Source organism: Octodon degus, unplaced genomic scaffold, assembly GCF_000260255.1.
Source record: "Octodon degus isolate 3935 unplaced genomic scaffold, OctDeg1.0 scaffold00099, whole genome shotgun sequence".
Lineage (NCBI taxonomy): Eukaryota > Metazoa > Chordata > Mammalia > Rodentia > Octodontidae > Octodon > Octodon degus.
In genome coordinates, this window is record NW_004524675.1 from 5,036,258 (window position 1) to 5,047,128 (window position 10,871).

At 38.9% G+C, this 10,871-nt stretch overlaps 1 protein-coding gene and 2 pseudogenes across 4 annotated transcripts in view; 1 reads left to right on the forward strand and 2 right to left on the reverse strand.

Moving 5' to 3' along the window:
* Positions 1–10,871, forward strand: part of Caap1 (caspase activity and apoptosis inhibitor 1) — a 160,266-nt gene that overhangs the window by 10,676 nt on the left and 138,719 nt on the right. For all 4 annotated transcript variants that reach the window (XM_023723510.1, XM_004638551.2, XM_023723511.1 and 1 more), the window contains exon 4: positions 144–219. In XM_023723510.1, the coding sequence (XP_023579278.1) occupies positions 144–219 (76 nt within the window). The remainder of the gene's footprint in view (positions 1–143; positions 220–10,871) is intronic.
* Positions 1,481–1,856, reverse strand: LOC101589311 (annotated as a pseudogene).
* Positions 9,029–10,871, reverse strand: part of LOC105743112 — a 16,925-nt pseudogene continuing 15,082 nt past the window's right edge.

The following is a 10,871-nucleotide window of genomic DNA, read 5'->3' on the forward strand; positions in this document are numbered from 1 at the left end:
AAATTATTAGTAATTGAAATATTGTAACAGTTGTGATATTGTAATAGTTACAGAGTTGTCTATTATGTGCCATTTTTTGTGAAATGATTAGTAATTTTGACATTCCTGTAAACTTGATTTCAATAGTTTATTTCTTTTATAAGGTGACAATGGTGTTGACTCAGAGATGGAAGAAGAGGCCGATGATGGCTCTAAGATGGGATCTGATTTAGTCAGTCAGTAAGTTAAAAAACTTTCATTTTCATTTCAAAAAATTTTTGTTCTTTTAGTGAATTTTACATCAAGTATATGGGTTTTTTTTTTTGCTTTTTTCATATAAAATAATTCAGCTTGTAATTGGTTCGTATGATAATTGGTTATATTGGTGTCTATGAGTTTAAAGTTTAGATAAGAAAAAGCATAGTGATCAGTTTGGGAACTTAATTGAAATTAGAAGGAATTAGAAAAATAACAAAATAGAGTCAGTCATGGTGGTGCAGGCTTGTAATCCCAGCACTTAGGATGCTGAGGCAGAGGATCCTTGTGAGTTTGGGCTGCAGAGAGCTCAAGGCCAGCCTGAACCGTGTTTCAAAAAGACAAAAACAACAACAAACAAGTAGAACAATGAACCAACAAAAGGAAAAATTAAAAACTAAAGAGATAGAAAACACACAAAAAATAAAAATTGTAAATAAGTTTATAGATTTAATCTTTGTAAGACCAGAATATAGACAAATTCTTTTTAGGTTTTTTTTTTTCCTCCAGAACTGGGGATTGAATTTAGGCCCTTGCGCTTGCCAGGAAAGCGCTTATTCCACTGAGCCATCTCCCTCACCCTCTTTTTAGGTTTGATGAAGGAAATAAAGGATGAAGAGTTATAATTGCAGTGAGGATGGAAGAAGGTGATATATTATAGATGTGAGCTTAGAAGCATAGTGAGAACCCACATGCAGCATTGTGTACAGAAACCTGAAAATAGCAAATAGTTTCTAGCAAAATACAAGTTTATCAAATTGATCCTCTATACCACTGGAAAACTTGAAGCGAGTAATGTAGAAATAAGTAGAAAGTTGACTAGAAATCTGTTGAAAAGAGCACCAAGACAAGATAAATTTGTATCTCAGTTATTACTTAGAAGAACCAATAGATGTAGTATGCTCTTAGCTAATAGGATGTTCAGCAAATGGCAGCAATAGCTTATAATAATTATTGATAAGTAGATTATACCTGTTTTATATAACTGGAGAATCATGGCAAGTTGGGTATATAATGCCCATGTTTAGTCTTCAGAAGTATTTCTATTGATGAGTTAATGTTATGAGTTTTATTATATTAAATAATGTGTACCTAACAAGAAAATAAAATATCAATAAAATAAAATATTAAATATGCTGAGTATTCAGAATAAACAACATTTTCTACGTCAACTTTTTGCCTATTAAATCTAGAAAATAACAGCAAAAATAAATTCTTCTTCTTTTTTTTTTGGGCGGGGGTTTGCAGTTTTATTGAGAAAACAAAAATCCAACCTATACAAAAGGGTAGGGGCCGAGGCGCCGCTAGGCGTCCTGCTGCTGGATGAAGGGGTTGGGGATGGCCTCCATGCCGTCCTGCGGGCAGATGAGCATGACCGACGTGCCTTGGCACACCACGAGCCCCAGCTGCCGCGTGTCCTCCGTCAGCTTGTATTGGTCGTCTGGGTCTCGCATGTACTTGATGGTCCCATCTAGCACGAGGTTGAGCAGTGGGTTGAAGCCTTTCAGAATTACACTGGCTTCGCGGCCCCCCTGGAACTTCACCCAGATCGTCTTGTCAATGTATTTGAACAGGTCCAAGATGCTCTCCTTCTTCTTTTTCTCTTTGTCCGCCATCATGCCGCCCGCCATGGAATAAGGATTTTTTTTTTTTTTTTTCCTCCAAATGCCTTCAGGGCAGGTTTGGCTGGCTGGAGTTGATAAATTTTTATGTGAGCTAAAAAGAAAATCCAAATGAAACTACCATGGAATAATCTTTGTTTCAGTTATAACACCTAAGGCAGTTTTCATACATGAGAACAGCACATTGTATACACAAATGTTGCGCACACTAAGAGCAAATACGTTTTGCTTTCCTGTCTTTGGTAGGACATGCTTCACATCATGCTGGTCTTCCTGTTTCCTTAGCAAATTCTTGTGATATTTTATCTGTCTCTTTCCTAGTCTGCTTCAAAATTGTTTTGAGGCATTCTTTAGGTAAATATATGCTGTTCTTCCTTTGTTGTAATTATTCATTCATCAGTTCTAGTCTCAGTCTCCTTGGGGCTGGGAAGATGGCTCAGTAGAATAAGCACTTCCCTGGCAAGTGCAGGGGCCTGAGTTCAATCCCTGGTTCTGAAAAAAAAAAAAAAAAAAAATCTCTTTGAGAAAAGTTCTTGATATTTTGTGCCTGTTATTTTCTTTGTAAACTATGACATGTTTAGGACACAGCCATTGGCCAACGCTTTGTGTTTTAAGTGACCCCATGGTTGTTGCATAGCTTGTCAACAACATCTGTTCCACCTTTTGTTTTGTTGTAAAATGTGATAATTTCTGGTTTCATTTTTGTTGAGGACTCATTGTTAATCTTTTTTTGTTTGTTTATTTGAGACAGAGTCTCATTATGTAGTCCAGGTTAGCTTTTAACTCACTATGTAGCACTGGCTGATCTTGAACTTACAGGACCCTCTCCTGCCTCAGTCTCCTGAGTGCTAAGATTATAGATGTGGCACCATGCCTAGCCTGTCCATCTTATCATCATGGTATACTGTTGACATATTAATATGACTTTGTTTTTCTTCACCATAATGCAGTCTAGGTCAGCCTGTGAGTTTACTGTGTGGTGTAGGCTGATCTTGAACTCATGGGATCATCTTGCCTCTGCCTCCTACTGCTGGGATTATAGATGTGCATCACCATGGTATAATATTGACAATATCAGTACTACTTCGTTTTTTACCATCATATGGGAGGCCTATGTTGCCTCTTTCTGAAATCCAAAGATTGTACTATATGTTTCATTCACTGTGAATTTGCAACATTTTTCAGGAATCTCCACTTTCTTCTTGTGCCTAGTTCCTGGGCTGGTCAACTGGTATCCTTTTAGCAAATGTAACATCATGGATAACTAGTGAGCTGACTGTCAAATATGACATTCGGGTTGCTTTTTGAAATAGGTGCAATAAGTCTGTTCACAAAGTCCTGCAGTTTTGTTACTGCTGAATAAAACCTGGTGACTGAGTTCTAGGATAAATATCTAAATTCAAGATGTAAAATGGTTTTGCATCTACCAGGGCATGTATTCATCATCATCTTCATCATCACCATCATCACTATTATTATTTAAAGAGAACAAAAATAGTAAAACAAAACAAAATAACAGTTACAAAAAAACCTATTAGAAACATACAGAATTTCACTAAACAAAATCATAGAAATTCAGCAGTGGTTTATATATTGCATATTGTTGTCTTCAAATTAGTTGTTCAGATTATCAGATATAAGCATGCAAATTTTATAAAATAAAAAAGTTATAAGAAATGAAAAAGGAGAAGAAAACAATTTAAGCATTAACTGCTCCTTTCAGTAGATCAGCAGAAGTCAGCAGTACACTTATCCTAGTTTTTTGAGGAATCTCTGCACTGATTTCCACAGTGACTGTACCAGGCTACACTCCAACCAACGGTGGTGAAGGGTTTTTTTTTCCCCCACAGTCCCTCCAGCATTTGTTATTGGTTGACTTCTTGATGATAGTCATTTTTTCTGGGGTGAGATGGAATTTCAGTGTGTTTTTAATTTGCGTTTCTTAAGTGACCAATGATGTTGAACATTTTTCATATATTTATTTGCCATTTGTATTTCTTTATCTAAGAAGCATTTATTCATGTCAGATGCCCATTTTTGGATTGGGTCTTTGAGTTTTGGAGACCTGATTTAAAATTATATGTTCTAGATATAAGTCCTTTCTCTGAAGGACAGTTGGCTAAATTTTTTTACCAATTCATGGATTTTCTTTTTACTGTATTGATGACTTCTTTTTTTTGTTAATATATTAATTTTATTGAGAAAGAAGTAGTAATGAGACAAGTTTCAAAACAGGTTAGTAGAACAGTTACAATAATACATTGCATATTGTTGTCTTTGTAGTAGTTATTCATGGTACAAGATGCAGACATATCTTGTCTAAACAGTATTAGTTTTTGAAGTATTTCCCGTGCAGTTTGATTTCTGTTCATGAACTCTGCCTACCCCTCCCTGTGTCTTCAAGATTTCTACCTATTTTCTCCTCCAGTAGATAAGTTTCTTTTTTAATATTTAAATATTTTTGTCCATTTTGACTTTAGTTTAAACCATGCATGATGATAGACATGGGTGTAATTTTAGTTTTCAAGATATGGAAAGCCAGTGTTTCCAGCACCATTTATTGAAGAGGCTTTCTTCCAGTATACATGTTTGGCCCCTTTGTCAGAGATAAGGTGACTGAGTATGTTTGCATCTTCTAATCTATTCCATTGATCTTCGGGTCTGTATATTTTTTTTAACCAGTGTTATGCTGATTTTCTCACAGTAGCATTGTAGTAAAATTTCAAGTCAGGGATTGTGATGCTTCCTGCCTTGCCTTTGTTGCCCAGGATTGCTTTTGCTCTTCTAGGTACCTTCTGGTTCCAGATGAATTTTAAGAATGTTTTATCGAGATCTGTGAGCTATACTAATGATATTTTAATTGGGACTGCATTGAGTCTATATAACAATTTTGGGAGTATGGCAGGGCATATATTTTTATATCATACTTGGGGGATTTACTTGGCATATTCTGCCAGAAGCTTCTACAGCTACGAAACAGTGTAAGTTGTTCATTAATTGTTATGTATTTGGACAGTGTATAAATTGTTTGACAGTTCAAAACAGAGCTTTCAAAAAAAAATGAGCTAATAGCAATCAAATAAGGAAGATTTTTTTTCTTTGTTAGTGGGTCTTTTTGTTTTCAAAGTGTAGGCAATTATGAAGCAAACCAAATCTCTTTATTCTAAAAATCTCAATGCCACATTTGTCACTTCTCTATACTCCTTTAGATTCTGATGAGTGGATGTAAAATCCTGCTGTGAGGTTTTTAGTTGAGATAGTGTCATGATAAATACATTTTTGAGTATTATTATTGATGCATATAGAATGTTGTCTTGAATTTCATTATTAGTGTGTTTCAAAACTTTTTGTTTTGTGGTACCAAGGATTGAACTCAGGACCTTGTGCTTGCCAGGCAGGCGCTTATTCTACTGAGCTATCTCCCTGGCCCCAAAACTTCTTACAGCATATTGTCCACTACAGTTTCTAACATCCATTCCTACTGTTGGCATTCTGTTTAGTAGATTTCACCCCTGACTAGAACCTGATAACATTTTCTGAGCTAGTTCTAATGTTGGATTGTTCAAAATTTATGTGACCATTTTGTAGCATTTTTGACTAGTAAAATATTTATTTACATTACTGTTTTCCTCCTCATTTGAATCAAGGTCTTCAATCTGTACTGCTACCTTCATTTTTATTGAAATACAGTGATATTTTACCAAGAGAATAAAGAACAAGAACTATACCACAGATATTCTACATAAATGTATACATGCATGTCTACTTCATAGTTACACAAAATGAAATTTAGGTGAAAGACTTTAAAAATTATTAAATGTGACAGTGAACCCAAGACAGAAATAACAGAAGCAAATAAAACATACGTTTTATAATGGTTCAGTTGGTTTTATCTTTTAATCTACTCATTAAGACCTGAGTTTCCGGAATCTTACATTCCTTGCCAAATGCAGATATCCAATTTGGCTGTACCTAATAAATTCTCTTTGGAAATCATCTAATAAATATATCTCTCTCTCCTAGTGAACCACTGTCTGAAATAAGGAAACAAGTATCTCAAGTTTTTCTATCACTGACGCACACCACATATAGGGAAAGAAAAAGATTCTGTTATAGAAATGCATGGCATTATTATAAATCTTATTTATGTTTCCTCAACACATTGTACTAAGGCTTGCTATGACCCTCACATTTAGTCTTTTCACCTCACCTGAATGACTCATACAGTGTAGCAGATGCTGTAGGCCATCTGATAGTTTAGTTACAGACTTCAGTGTAGATATACCGATCTTCGTCCCAATCCCTGGAATGCTTTTTCTGTGTCTGTCCTTTATTCTTCACTGTTTAGTTTTCTCTGCCACCTCTTACACAGTCTGTTAACACATGGGTGTCTAGTACTGTGATGCTAAATCGTGCTGTTAATGAGCTCATACCAACCAGAGCTCAAAGAAGAGCAAGATCAGCCTGTATTCAGGGTACTCCATGGGAGTTAAAACAGAGGAGGAGTCCATGAAGACAAAAATTATGGAGCCCTGGACCTAGGCTCTGGAGTGGGGTGAAAGGAGCAGGAGAGAAAGTGAAGGCATAGATGCAGGAAGAGAAGGTCCAGTTTGGCTGGCATGAAGATACCAGTGAAGTTCTCTGTCAGGCCACATTCTTGATTTCCACAAAGAAAAAAAAAATCCTTTATTCTGCTGAGATTGTTACGGTTTGTGTCTAGTTGTCCCTCCAAAGCCTCATGTAAGTTGTGAGGCAAAATTCTACTTTGTGATTAATTTGTAATCCAGTGCTGGGATTACGGGTGTGAGTGCTCCTGCGATTATGGGTGTGAGTGCTTCACCTAGCCTGGGGCAGATAGCCTGAATGCAGCATAAGGGAGACAGACTTGCTCTCTGTAGCCATTGTTGCTGCTGCTACTCCCATTTGCTCTTGCTGTTTTGCTGTTTTCTGCCCCTATGAACTGCTGCCCTCTGCCATGTGCACTCTGCCTTGGAGCCAGCTGAGTATAGACTGAAATCTCCACTAACTGTGAGCTAAATAAACTTTTGCTTCCTTAATTTTGGGTGTTGGGCATTTTGTCCCAGCAATGAGACAAGAGTAACTGAGACAGCGATAGAACCATGAGGGCTTTGTGTAGAAAATAAAAACCAGAGTTATGCTAGAGAATAACCTGGGTAGGACAGATGACAAGGGAGATAGTCTGAAGCTCAGAAAGCTGGATTCACCAAGCCTAGTACCACATACAAGTATTTCCTATAGAAGCAAACATCTTAACAGTTCCTAAACCACAGTTCTGTCCACATAAACCAAGGTTTAGGAATTGTTGGTAAATAGATATTTTAGTTCAAGTTCCTGGAATCTGCTCCAAATTGAGCAAATGAAGAGCAGTGAAATAAGGGCTGGCGAGATAGCTCAGTGGACTAAGCCCTTGCTTAGGCAAGTGCAGGGGCCAGGGTTCGATCCCTGGCCCTGCATGCCATGCCAGCCCCTCCCCCGGGCATGCTGAACTGGTGATGGAGTCCAAGCGTGGTGGCGCATACCTATTAATTCCAGTACTGGGGAGGCAGAAAACAGAAGGATCACTGCGAGTCTGAGCTGCATTGTGAGACCTACACAAAAAAGAAAAAAAGAGCAGTTAAATAATTCCCACATACAGCAATTCAAGTCTCCAGTCGTGATCTTTACTTCCCCTGAGCAATCATTACCATGCCAGGAATCTCCACTAACCACCCTCAGGGTGGGCAGAGACCCCACCACAAGTACTAACACGTGGCCACCACCTAAGTTGGGGCAGTGCTGCAGGTGTGCTGTGAGTAGCGGCTCTTCCTGCCCCCAGTTCAGCTTGCTGGTGTCACTGTGGGTGTCGCAACTCTCATCAAAGCCCCATTGTGGACCATCCATTTCTTTTGTGATTCAGACTGATTTCTTCCACTAGCTAGGAGAAGCCTTCTGAGTAGAGGAACGAAAGGAAGGAAAAATCATCATTAATGTCTTGATGTCCACAGAAGCAAAGCAGATGGGAATTTTCATTTAACCCACAGAAATAGGCTGTTCATGCTGATTCTGGCACAGTTCACCACACCGTCAATAAGGAGCATTCACTAGTGACTAGTTTTCAACAGCATCAGATTAATTTGGGAACACATACTATAGAAGGCAATCTTGCAACTGTCTTCTAGTTTTATATAAAATTTCAAACTAGTATATTAAGCACTGTGGTACAAAATCATTAAGCAGAAAGATCAAAGAATGTGCTCATTCCTTACTACAGAACTAGCCAGATTTTGGGTTTTGGCAGCCTACTGCTGGCTCATTTGTTCCTTTCCACTCCTCCCGTTCTCATCTTGCTCATATCCTCTAAATGAAGCACACCTAGGATGGATCCACATGGAACCAGAAGCCTCAATGTGACTGAAACACGTGCATCAGCAGAGTGGCCGCTGGCTCAATCTGCTCACTCACTGAGTAAAACATTTAGGGACTTGGGGTCTGAATTCTGCTGGAGGTACCTAGTACTTTTTGTCTTTTTGAATCCAGTAAAAATGCTAATGTACACTATAAGTTCCATGTATAAATATCTGTGGTTCACATAAGAGAAATTCAAGGGAGGGAACGTAAATAGGGAACAGAAGACTGGTCACAAAATGTGCTTCCCTTTTCTGTAACCGAGGGCAGAGCTAGAATATCTTCAGTGTCCAGCCCAGCTGACACACAAGGACCCCACTGAAGTCCATTTCTACCCAGGTTTGTCAGGCTGGGTCAGACAAACATCCTTATCACCTTACTTTAAAGTTATAACATACTTTCATGATGCAGTTTGAGGTCTCCCTTTTCCTTTTTATCTCTCAAACAATGTTTCATCTCACTGGTGTAGACCATTGACCAGAGTGGCACATTTGTCTGTTCTTCATTAAAAATGTTAACCAAATAGAAATATAATTCTGTTATTTCTTTTATAGATATACTTAAACTTTGCAGTATGTCATTCAAAAATTACATAAAATCATCCATTACCACTAAGTTAAAGAATTGAATATCAGGCAGTTCCAAAACCTCGGGCACCTTATATGAACTGATTCACCACATTTTCCTTGTGGCAATGCCCTCCATGAAAGTATCCTGGTTGTCTAGCATATTTCTGTACCAGGAAGTTGATTTCAGAAGATCAAGTGCTAATCATTGCTGTCACTGCCAGATTTACTCAACTGCAAGTCATTTTTGAGGGTGTTCATGAGCTGGTTGCTTCCGTTGGCAATGACAGGCATGCTGTTGTTAGGGCTGCTGGTGTGATGGCCATGGGGAAGAGGGTGGGCCACTGTCCTCCCCTCTACTGCTGGAGCTGTGGTTATCTCTTCCTGAGGAGCTACTCCCACTGCTGCTGCTCATCTGCTCAATCGTGTCAGCTTCAGGCTGCAGCTCTCTTGATGTCTTCCAGATGAGGTTCAGGTGAGGGGTTGTCCTTCAAGGGAGAAGTTTTGGATCCAACTGGAGGCTTCGTTGGAGCTCTGAATGCCATGAGTGATGGAGACTGAGGTGTCTGTGACAGTTGTGGGGGACAAGTGGGCTGTTCCATTTGGGTCTGGATTTCACTGCTCCCGTCAGCTCTTGTTTTTTGACCTGAATGCTGATACTGAGTTTTCTAGTACATATTCACCAGAGTTGTGGTTCATAATAAGCACACAGTCTAAGAGCCTTGGTTCCCCCTTAACACAGTCATGGGTGGTGTGCATCTCAGGCTGTGTGGCAGCAGAAGTGTGACTTCATCTCCTTTGCCAACCTGAAGCTCTTTCACAAGAAGCACCTATCAGTACAGGTTTAAAATCAAAGCGAATGAGCCAGGGAGATAGCTCACTGCCTTAAGCACATGTCTGGCAAGCACAGGTTGTTAGTTTGATTTAAAAAAAAAAAAAAATCTGAATGCTGTGGAAGGATGCCTGTGGCTGCTCCTCTAAGACACGGTGTTCCTCATAGTTGCACAGGCGTCCAGTAGGGAGTGTCCCCAGAGCCCAGCTGGGCCTCCAGCCTGCACTTCTCTGGCCTATATTGTTGGCTTCTTGGGCTCACGTGACCTGAGTAATCAATAGCCAAGTCACCTCATGAGTCACTTTCAATCTCCCTCTCCCAAAGTTATAAAAGTGGATTTTCATGTGGTGGTATGCTGAGTTGGGCTAATTCTATAAAAAAATTAAAAGAAAACATTTAATAAAAAAATACAGGACTGGGGAGGTAGCTTGGTGGTCTAAGCGTCTGCCTGGCAAGCATAAGGACCTGGGTTCTGTCCTCAGTACCACACGCTATGCCTGCTGCTGCTGTGCCAGCCACTGAAATGGCATGGTGGCACACACCTGTAATCCCAGCACTGGGGAGACTGAGACAGGAGTGTCACTAGGAGTCCGAGCTGCATAATGATACCCTGTACCAAATAAATAAATAAATAAATAAATAAATAAGTGATTTAAAAAGTTTTGGGGGTTGGCAAGATAGCTCAGTGGACTGAAGGGAACTGCAGTTCCATCCCTGCACCACGTGCTGTGCCAGCCCTACCCCCAGTGTGGGTTGAGCCTGCCGTAGAGTCTGGGCTTGGTGGTTCACTCCTGTAATCTCAGCGCTGGGGAGGCTGAAAACAGGAGGATCACTATGAGTCTGAGCTGTGCACTAAGACCCTGCAACAACCAAATACATTAAAAAAAAAAAAAAGATGGAAAAAAATTTTTTAAACTTTATTTTTTAAAGGAAGTACAAATTAGAATTAAAACAAAGAATTAACAAGTGATACAAATTTTCACTTCAAAAAGTGATATGAATTTCACACTATTTATTGAAATATGTAGTATCTTCCAAAACCAGTTATTCATATTATCAGATAGATGCATGTAAAATTGGAAGAAAGAAAAAAGGGTATAAGAAATTAAGAAGACAAAAAAGAGAATTCAAACAAGGAGACAACAAATTAAAGCATTAGCTGCTTTTTTTCGTAGACCAGCAGAAATGTACAGTACAATTATCTAAACCATC